The 10,674-nt window shown below is 50.7% G+C and overlaps 1 protein-coding gene across 1 annotated transcript; it reads left to right on the top strand.

Moving 5' to 3' along the window:
* The first annotated feature begins 8,151 nt into the window (after positions 1-8,151).
* CHST2 (carbohydrate sulfotransferase 2) lies at positions 8,152-10,349 on the top strand. Its single transcript, XM_036756530.1, has one exon. It carries the CDS (start codon positions 8,152-8,154, stop codon positions 9,751-9,753), a length of 1,602 nt encoding a protein of 533 aa, XP_036612425.1. The 3' UTR covers positions 9,754-10,349.
* The last annotated feature ends 325 nt before the right edge of the window (positions 10,350-10,674 follow it).

Genomic DNA, 10,674 nt, shown 5'->3' with positions numbered 1-10,674 from the left:
ATCTCTCCTATTTGAAACCTTAGGATTATTTTTAACTCTTCCCTCTACCTCAGCTCTCATATCCAATCCATTCTAAAATCTCATGACTTCTATCTCCTTGATCTCCCTTTTATCTCTTATCTCTTTCCTCTCCTGTCCACTTTCACCAACATAACCTAGAACAGGTTCTCATAACCTGTTCCTTTGGACTCTTGCAATACTTTCCCAACAGATCTTTCTTTTTTTCACTCTTTCTTCTCTTCAATCTATCCTTCATATCTCTGCCAGACTCATCTTCATTATGCATGGGTTTGCTCAGGTTATTCCTCTGCTTACAAATTATCAGTGATTCTCTATTGCCTCTTTAGGAAAGAGACAATTCCTCTGTATGACATTCAGATCCCTCTGTAATATGGTACTGTCCTGCCTTTCTAGCATGCTTTCTGCAAGGGGCCTTTCCCAGTCTCCAATTTCTCCCCTTGCTTAGGACCTTCCCTCTGAGATTCATTCAGATTTACCTTGTATATATCTTTAATGTACATACTTGCTGGAATGCCATCTCTCCCATTAGACTATGGGCTCCTTGAGGGCAGAGACTGGTTTTTATTCTTTTTTTGTATCCTTGACTTTTAGCATAGGGCATAGCACAAAGTAAGCACTTAATAGATGCTTGTTGACTTGACCACATAAACACTCCTTGTCATGCACATTCCATTGTAACCAATCTGATCTATTGGTGACTCCCTGAAGACGGTGTGAATAGCAGGGAGAATTAAAGCAAATCTGTTTTGTCTGCAGTTCCTCTGTCTTGACTTTGACTCTGTATTGCTGTCCTTGCCCTGTCTTTGACCTTCCTTATTGCTGAAACAGCAAGGATGTCCTATCTGCTGGGGGTGGGGAGGGAATTATAAGAAATAGCTAATCCAAAGAAGAGCCTTTCCTGTTACTAGCCCCAGAAACAGCCCTGTGCAATCAAAGGATACTACCTCCCCTACTCCCCGCCCCCATGGTCCCCCCAGCAATAGTCCTGACCAATCTTAAGGTACTCTTTACTCAATGACCTCCTGCCTAAACCAAAACCTATATAACCTTTGTGCTTTTGTTCTTTTGGGGTGTCTCTGCCTGTGCAGGTAGGGCTCCCATGTTGGCAAACTCAATAAACCATCTTTTGCACCTAAATTTACGGTACTTGGTTTGGGTTATGGTTTTGAGGTTTTGGATTTGGTTTGTTGCGGCACTCACACTTTCACCCACAATGGCTCATAACTTCCCACCTCTGTGCCTTTGCTCATGTTGTTCCCTAAGGACGTCATCTCTCCCCCATCCCTGTGCCTTTTGCATTTACACATATCGTTTCAAGCCTAACTCAAGTGCCACCTCTCCCATGAAATCCCTCTGATTCTGCTCTTTTTCCTCTCTAATCCCACATCATTTAGCAGTTTGTTGTTCACCTCTTTAATGAACTTACCTTGTATTAGTGTATTTATATTTATTTTGTTGTATTTATGTCTATTTGTGCAAATGGTCTATTCCTTTATTATACTCTATATCCCAACAAGGGGAAGAATCCCCTTTTTTACTCTTTGTATCTCCCCAGTGCCTAGAATAGTACTCTGTACACAGTAGGTACTTAATGAATGCCCACTGAATTAAAAGATGATGTTTTCTGAGACTGTAAAATGCTATGTACATATGAGCTAGAGTATAAGAAAATATTTTTGTGGCTACATCAAAAAACTGGAAATTCTAATCTGGCATCCATGCTTACTGCCAAATACATTGAAAAAAAAAAGATGAAATCTGGTGATTCAAAGAATCTGGACCAATGTAGGGTGGGTTTTTTTTCTGTTTGGTCAATTTGTACAACTTGAACAGCTAAAGTTCAGTAGTCCTTTTCACGTTCAGAACTCTTCTTGAGAGCTTCTATTCAAAGATTATATTCAAATGTAACTATAAAATTGGCTGATGAGTAATAGCAAAAAGACCAACATTTTAAACTTGGGAGAATGTTCCAGGAGAGGCAGGCTCTAAACCAAGGATGGGGAACCTGTGCCTAAACCATACAAACATAAGCCAGGAGTATGTACCCTTTTATTTATTTATATTAAAATTTTAACAGCTTCCATTTTGACAGCAGTAGACTTGTGAGACAGGTTAATAACACAGTCTGTATATCTGTATTCTCCATATTTTAGAACATGGAAAAACCCCTCAGTTCTGGTGCTTCTTCTTTACATATGTTTTACAACATCTACTTTTTAAAAATGGGGCCGTGGTTCATTTCTGCTTAGAGGAAGGTATTTTTCCCACTTAACACATGAATTTCAGGAGGCTTAGTGATTAAGAAGGTGGCAGAAAGAGTATATAAATCTTTTCAGTTGCATCAGGGTTGCTAGGGGGCACCTGTGTTCTTTCCTCCTTTCAGTGCTTTCTTGAGACCTGAGTTTTACGGCAATTTGCGTATTCTGATCCTTGTCAGTGGAAAGCATGACGGGAGATAGAACAGCAAACAGAAAGGGAGTGTTTTGCTCTGCCTCAAAAACATTGAGTGGGAGATGCTGATCATGTAGGAGGCATATTGTGTGCACTCCAAACTAGGGGATAAGTGAATGGAATTCTCTTCCTTATTTAAGGTGCTTCTCCTGATCACTTTCAAGATTTGCTGTTGTTAAATTTTAACCATTATGTGTCTTGGAGTTTGTAGCATAGGGTTTCGTTGTTGTTGTTTTTAACCTGGAGGTGATCTTTGGATTCTTTTAATTAGAACTTTGTTTTCTGTGTTTAGAAGCACTGTTCAGTTTTATTATTTCTTGCATTATAGTGTTAAGATTTATTTTTTTACTTATGTTCGTCTAAGAAACTTTATGATCCTTAAATTACCTCTATGCATCTTATCTTCAAAATCAATGTTTTGCTTCTACAGAGATATTGCTTTCTCTTAATGTTATTGTTTTTTGCTTCTCTTCTTCCAGATTGTCCTTTACTTTTATATATTTGTATTCCCAATAAGTTGTTCTCTTTTTTATTTCTTTGGAGAAGCTCACCATCAGGGATTAAAGTTTTTCTATTCTGCCAATTATTTCTGCTGTGCATGCCATAAACTTTGCTTTTATGATTCTCATTTCTCCTTTAAACCATTTAGGAACATCCTTTCGTGGTTCTATGATCTTTTGGAGAATCCACAGGGTCTGTTGCCTCATCAAACGTTCATTCATTATTTGTCTTACAATATTCCTGTAGAGATGTTTGGACTAATTTAGCTGTTTTGGAAGCCATCTTTGCTATTATTTATACATTCTCCCCTGTTGATTTATCTGGTCCAGCTCAAGGTTTTTAATTGCGTTTTCTTCCTTCTGAGATCTTTAGTAACTTTAGTCTTATCTCTTATATTCCTCTATTGCTCACTTTCTAACACCTCTTTCATGGTAAACTCTCTCAGGCTGGACCTCAAAGCTGTCTTAGTCTCCTCTCATTCTGCAGGAATTTGTTTTGTGTTAGCCTCAGGTGGATGCCAGTCCCCTTTCCCTCAGACATGGTGCAGGCCCAACCTTTGTTCTTTAATTCTCTGACCAAGTGATGCTACAGTGTAGCTGCTGCCACTGCACATAAAGGATACCTCTGTACTAACACTCTCAGGAGGGAGGGTTGAACACCTTTGCTTGAGAAGAATAGGTCAGCAAGTCTTAATACAAATCTGTAGGGCTACCTTTGGGGCCCTTCTATAGGCCTGAATAAGATAAGAGGTAGTAATGTGATAGCTAGTGTAGAGGTATAATGGCCCAGGGCAACTGTAAGAGCTATAATGTTTTCCTGAAGGAGGGGAAAGAAATGGCAGTGATGGAAGTGATAGTGGTGTCTGTACAGCAGGACCATGAATTCTTGTGTTAGACTCAGACAGAAAGGGTGATGCCACATGACCCTAGAGCATGATACCAAGCCCTAGAAGGTATGATAAAGGACCAAGTGAAGGGGGTCCTGGACTTTCAGCCAGAAATTTCTTGTTCAAGGTTAGAACTATGGGAGCTGGAGTACAAGACCATGATGTGGAGGAGCAAACCTAAACCTTACTCTTTACCGGTACTGAGTCATGTGGACCTTGCAGGTCCAAAGGAGGGCTGGTACCTAACTCTCTGGCAACCCCAAGATCTTTCTCAGTTGAGTAAGAGGTTTAACCCTAGGTCCCTGGGGAAAGGTAGAACTCATGAGAGGGCAAAGCTTTCTTGACTCTCTATTTTCCTGACTCAGGGCTAAGTCTTTTCTGCTTCCTTTGGTACATATATTAAGCTTGTTTTACGTTCCATGCTATGTTCCTTGTTAACTCAGTGCTGGCAAGAGTGTAATTAAATATCCCTCAGGGAGAGCCAGAAGTGAGCCAAATGTAGATGTTCCCAGGCTTACCCCGATGGGGGCACAAGCTAAAGGCTAATTTTTTTTTTCAAAAGCCTCTAAGATCTCAACTTGAGACCAGAGTTGTCTTCTTGTGGTTCCTGAGCCATAAATTTCCATGCTGTGGTAGGAGTCCTGGAAGTGGGGAAACATGGGCTCTACTCCCACCCATCTCAGCTAACTGGGTGACCTTGGTGAAGTCATTAATTTGTAAAATGAGAAATTTGTACAAAAGGATTTCTAAGATATGTTGAGAGGCAGTGTGGTATACACAATGAGCACTAGATGGGGAGTCAGAGAGATCTCAGTTCAGGTTCTGGTTTCCAGGCCATTAGATGTGATTTTGGGCAAATCTTTTCACCTGGGTTCTGCTACTTACCTCTGAGTCCTAGGGTAAGCCACGCAATGTATCTCAGCCACAATCTTTTGTAAAGTGGAATGGTAGGACTTGAAATACCTACCTCAGGGCTGGGGAACCTGCTGCCTCAAGGCCACATGTGGCCCTCTAGAGCAGTGCTTTGACCAGTCCAAATTTCACAGAATGTATCCCCTTCATAAAAGAATTTGTTCTCTGAAGTTTGGATTCAGTCAAAAGGCCAAGCTTGAGGACCTAGAGGGCCACATGTGGCTCCCCACCCTTGGCCTGCCCCCACAGGACAGCTCTAAGGAAAAGCACTTTCTAAACCTTATGTCTTCTTATTCTAAAAAAATCATTTCTTGCTTCATTAGTCCGTCTTTGACTTAGTTCCCTCCTGTGACAATAAAAGCCTTGGCAAATGGCTCTAACACTTCCCGACCCTGAGCAGGTCACTTAAACTTCGAGTCTGTTTTCTCATTTGTAAAATGGACAAATATGTAAATGCATTATTAAATGCTTTCAGGACAATTTCCTAGGGTGTGAGGAAGGTGCTTTGTAAGCCTTCAAGGGCTGTTGAGATGTGGGTTTCTAACATCAGCTCTGGAACTGGCCAGATTACTTTATTGGGGGGAGGAGGGGGCGATCAGCCTGGGAGCTCATTGGCGTAGGAAACTTCCTACCTCGACTAAAGTAGATTGGCACCTGTTTTGCGATTTATAATCTTCGAGACTTGCCTAAGGCACTAAGAGGTTAAGTGAGGTAATGAGGCTTCTCATATTTACTTATTAACTAAAATAAGTCGAACAGTATTTATGCTGACAAAAAGCCTCTCTTCCCCACCAAAATAGTAAAAGACCGCCCGGTTCTTTCTGAATGGGAAGATGCTAATCCACCCCTCTAGTCCCGCCCCCCCCCCCCCTCCAAGAACCAACGCAACCAGGAACTGAAGATTTAGAAGAAAGATGCAGAGAAAGAAGGTGAGACACTGACAACCACCAATTATGGAGAGAATTATGAAAAGGGCTGAGAGCACTGAAGACTGAAGAACCTCCCTGTTGAACACTGAAAAAGGGAGTATTTTTCCCCCTTCCTGAGGTCACATTTATTATCAATCGTCATTTCTCACACTTACTTAATAAAAGCTCATTTCTGAGTCAACCCTGATACATACTGGCAGTGTGACCCTGGGTAAATCATATAACCGCTCAGCGCTCTCTTTTAGTTGAAGAAGTAGAGTCTGTCTGAGTAGACAGAGGGAGTTTCCCCCCACGGGGAGGTCCCTATAACAATGCAATCACAGTTCTCTAGTGTCCTCTCAACTTATTTCTATAATTCCTTAAGTATTGCAATAGACTTTCTTAACAAAAGCCCGGTGAGGTAGGTGCTGCAATTTTACATATGGGGAAACAGAAAGCAGTTAAGTGAATTTCACTGGGTCACACAGCTAGTAACTGTCAGTCTTCAGCCTTGTAAGCTGCCTCTGTGCCGGTGGCTTACAAAACAGTCAGCACCAGCTTGCTTCCTTACAGGACGCTCAGGAGGCCGCGGAGCTGCAGGGTTCTGAGCCCCGCTGAGCCCAGGGAAACGCAGGAGATGCTTGGCGCTAGGGATTTAAAGCTGGAAGGGAGTTTAAGAGGGGAGTGAATCTGACACATACAGGCAGGTAAGATGTATGTGGCAGTGGTGGGGGCGGGGCCTGGGGGCTCTGGGACAAACTTTATTATCAATTCGCCAAGAAGAGACGAGAGTAGGTGTCACTGTGCCAAGGACAGTGGATTGCTGTCTCAGAGAGACTCGGCTTCTATCCTAGCGTTGCCACCAAATCGCTCTGTGACCTTGGGCAAGTCTTTCTCCTTTTTGCCTCTGTAAGGCCTAAGATCCGTTACAGCTCTCACTTCCCCCTGGCAGCGTTCGGATGCCTAGTACCCTTCTTTGCTTGGCAGGCTGCGAAAGGTGGCCGGAGGGCATGGTATCTCGTGCCAAAGACAGGAGCGCAGGAGAGTGGCAGCAATACTCCCAGCAGCCTCGGCCTCGGAGGACCCCCAGCAAATAGCGGCAGAGGCTTCCGGGGGCCCCCGGCCCACTAGACGGGTGCAAAACTCAAGCCAGTATCGTAGAGCCGCCGCTTGCGGAGTAGAAAAGCGGTTGGGTGGAGGGGGCGGAGGGAGGTGGAGGGAGGTGGGATCCTGGCTGGGTGGGAGGAGGAGGGCATGTGAGGCTAGGAGGAGGAGTTCGGACCGATTGGCAGCCGCTCCCACCAACCCGCTGCAAGTGGGGAGAAGCGATGCACAGACTGAGGATAAAGCTTGTTGCAGCCACTCCGGGACCGGGGAGTCGGGTAGCATCCTCCGGTGCTTAGCCTTCGTTCGGCGGCGGAGGCTGCCTTCTTGTGAGACCTCGTTGGTCAGGAGCAGCTAGTCCCGGCGGGGGAGGGGAGCTCCGTGCTCGGTTCCGGGGTCCTTCGCACGGAGTCGCTTCTGCATGAACCCTCCCGTTAGTCAGAGACTGCAGAGCGGCGGGGGCCGCCCGCACTGCCCAGCCGGGCATCCTCCTGAGGATGGAAGAGGAAGCCGCCGCTGCTGAAGCACGCTGTCTCCAGTCTCCGGCGCTCGCCGCCGTCGCTTCCTCCAGGAAGATGAGAAGCTTCCAGCCAAGGAAGGCGAGGGAGATGCCGAAGCACACATTTCTCGGGGGGCTGCGGCCAGTATAACCGCCGCTGCCCAGCCCCACCGGCTCCTTGGCCCCCCGGGGAGCGGAGTGAGTGTGCATTGGGCTGCAGGAGCCCGAGCAGAGTTGAGGGGCTGCCGCTGGCGGCCAGGACAGGGGCGCAGCGGGCACTTTTCGGAGCGCTGGGCAGCTCGCCACGGCCCCGTTAAAGTTTGCCTCCCCGCGCCTCGGGGTGTCCGGCACCGATCGGAAACTCTTTCCAGCTCGGGGCCGCCGCGGGTCGGCGTGTCCCTGGGCTGACCTGAAGGTGCGCGCCCACCCCGCAGGGTAGGAGGGAGGCGCGGACAGAAGCCAGCCAGCCGGCGGAGCTCGGATCCGGGGCCGCTCCGGGGGAAGCCCGCACTTCCAGGTGAGCCGGCGCAAAACAAAGAGGAGGTGGCCAGGGGCGGGGGCGGGAGTCAGGGCGCGGAGGGCTCCGGGTGGGCGAGGGTCGGGAGAAAGCGGACTCTGCCCGACTCCCCGGTGCCAACCTCTCCTTCCTCCCCTTGCCCCCTCCCACAGACGGTCTCCGGAGCCGCTGCCATGGGAGATACAGCGCCAGGAGCCGGGGAGCAGCCGCCACCGCCGCCTGCAGCTTCCGCGACCCCGAGCCGGGGCTCGGGCCCCCGCCGCAGCCGCAGCCGCAGCCGCCGCAGCCGGACCGCGTCGTCTCCGCCCCGGGAAGGGCCTCCGCGGGGCCGCCGGGCTGCGCCGCGCCTGGGATGAGCAACAGTTCGGCCCGCGCTCTGCCTCCGGGAGGGAGCCCCTGGCCCCCGGCAGCGGCGCCTCGGCCGCCGCTGCTCCAGCTACGGCCGCTGCCCCCCGGCGCCCCGGCCGCGGGCAGCTTCTCCCTCTTCCCCCCGTGGCCGAGGCGCCTGGGCCGGCGCTGGCCCGCCTCGCCGCTCGGCATGAAGGTGTTCCGCAGGAAGGCGCTGGTCCTGTGCGCGGGCTACGCGCTGCTGCTCCTGCTGACCATGCTCAACCTCCTGGACTATAAGTGGCACAAGGAGCCGCCGCAGCAGTGCCGCGGGGAGCCCCCGGGGGCCGCGCAGCCCCCCGCCCGGCAGCCCGGCTCGCTGGCGCGCCCCGATCTCCGCTCCCTGTACCGCGCGCCCGCAGCCGCGCCCGCCCCGGGTAGTGCGGGGCCCGGCCCGGGGGGCGGCGGCAACAGCAGCGGCCCGGGCGCCAGCTCGGGCCCTGGCGTGGGCGCCCGCAAGCGCCAGCTGGTCTACGTGTTCACCACGTGGCGCTCGGGCTCGTCCTTCTTCGGAGAGCTCTTTAATCAGAACCCCGAGGTGTTCTTCCTCTACGAGCCCGTGTGGCACGTGTGGCAGAAGCTGTACCCCGGCGACGCGGTGTCCCTGCAGGGCGCGGCGCGGGACATGCTGAGCGCCCTCTACCGCTGCGACCTCTCCGTCTTCCAGCTGTACAGCCCCGCGGGCAGCGGGGGGCGCAACCTTACGACGCTGGGCATCTTCGGGGCCGCCACCAACAAGGTGGTCTGCTCGTCGCCCCTGTGCCCTGCCTACCGCAAGGAGGTGGTGGGGCTGGTGGACGACCGCGTGTGCAAGAAGTGCCCGCCCCAGCGCCTGGCGCGCTTCGAGGAGGAGTGCCGCAAGTACCGCACCCTTGTCATTAAGGGGGTGCGGGTCTTCGACGTGGCCGTGCTGGCCCCTCTGCTGCGGGACCCGGCCCTGGATCTCAAGGTCATCCACCTGGTGCGGGATCCCCGAGCCGTGGCCAGCTCCCGCATCCGCTCCCGCCATGGACTCATTCGGGAGAGCTTGCAGGTGGTTCGCAGCCGGGACCCGCGGGCGCACCGCATGCCCTTCCTCGAGGCAGCGGGACACAAGCTGGGCGGGAAGAAGGAGGGGCTGGGCAGCGGCCCAGCTGACTACCACGCCCTGGGGGCCATGGAAGTCATCTGCAACAGCATGGCCAAGACCCTGCAGACGGCTCTGCAGCCCCCCGACTGGCTGCGGGGCCACTACTTGGCGGTGCGCTATGAGGACCTCGTGGGGGACCCGATCAAGACGCTGCGGAGAGTGTACGATTTCGTGGGGCTCCTGGTGAGCCCGGAGATGGAGCAGTTTGCCTTGAACATGACCAGCGGCTCGGGGTCCTCCTCCAAGCCCTTCGTGGTGTCCGCGCGCAATGCCACCCAGGCGGCCAACGCCTGGAGGGCTGCCCTCACCTTCCAGCAGATCAAGCAGGTGGAGGAGTTCTGTTACCAGCCCATGGCGGTGCTGGGCTACGAGAGGGTCAACAGCCCCGAGGAGGTGAAAGACCTCAGCAAGACTCTGCTCCGGAAACCCCGGCTCTAAGACAGGGTATAGAAGGAGAGACAGGACCGGGCTTCTCTCCTACCCGGAGACCCGCCCCCCATAGGACCTCCTGAGAACATGGTGGGCACGGGTCGATCATGGTGCGTAGTCCAAAGGACAGCCTAAAACCCCAATCGGGAAGACTAAGTATTCTCTCTATATTATATAATATAAATAATTACACTCACACTTGCTATAAATGTTTTGAGTCATGGGGTTTCAAGGAACAGCTACAACGGGTGCATCCCAGAAGAGGCAAGACTTGAGAGAGTTGGCAAGTTTCCCTCCCCTCCCTTCTCTTCCTTCCTTCCATGCCATCCCATCCCCCCTCACCTCCTTCCGTTCGGAAGTGGGATGTTGTTTAAGTTTTCTGCAACCAAATTCTTGTTTACAAACTTTCTGTGGTGTCTGTGGTCATGTAAATGAACAGCTTGGATTTTGGAGAGGGAGTGGGGTGGGGTTAGGATTAGGGAGGTCAAGGAGAGTCAGGAGCCCAGGGGAAAGGCAGAAATCACGGATTCATAAATCTAAAGTGGACTTTTGTGGAAAAAGCAGAGGTTACATGTGATTATTAATAAAGAAAATAATAAATGATATTCATTTTTTTAATAACCGTTTTGGTTGCTTTGGAATTATCTATGTTACTTATTCAGTGCAGCTGCAAGCCACCCTTGCTTTCCTGGGTACCTGTCCCATGTGGGAAGCCGATGAACCGGGCGGGATGGGGGGGCGGGAAGGCAGCATTTGCTTGGCTGACTCTCGCTCAGAGCTGGGAGTCACTTTCTTATAAATAAATCAAGGCTTCTCTCAGGCTCCAGTTCCAGCGTTTGTACACAAATTCACTAATACTACCCACCCCACCCCCAAGCCCCTAAAAAAATAGAGCAAATCAGTGGAAAAGTACAGCTTCTTCCTTCCTGG

This window comes from Trichosurus vulpecula, chromosome 4 (assembly GCF_011100635.1).
Source record: "Trichosurus vulpecula isolate mTriVul1 chromosome 4, mTriVul1.pri, whole genome shotgun sequence".
Lineage (NCBI taxonomy): Eukaryota > Metazoa > Chordata > Mammalia > Diprotodontia > Phalangeridae > Trichosurus > Trichosurus vulpecula.
The sequence above is the reverse complement of the archived record's forward strand: the minus strand, read 5'-3'. Positions and strand labels throughout refer to the sequence as shown.

What these genes read in the sequence shown, in the direction of transcription:
- CHST2 (XM_036756530.1), top strand. Translation starts at nt 8,152, where the DNA reads ATGAGCAACAGTTCGGCCCGCGCTCTGCCTCCGGGAGGGAGCCCCTGG.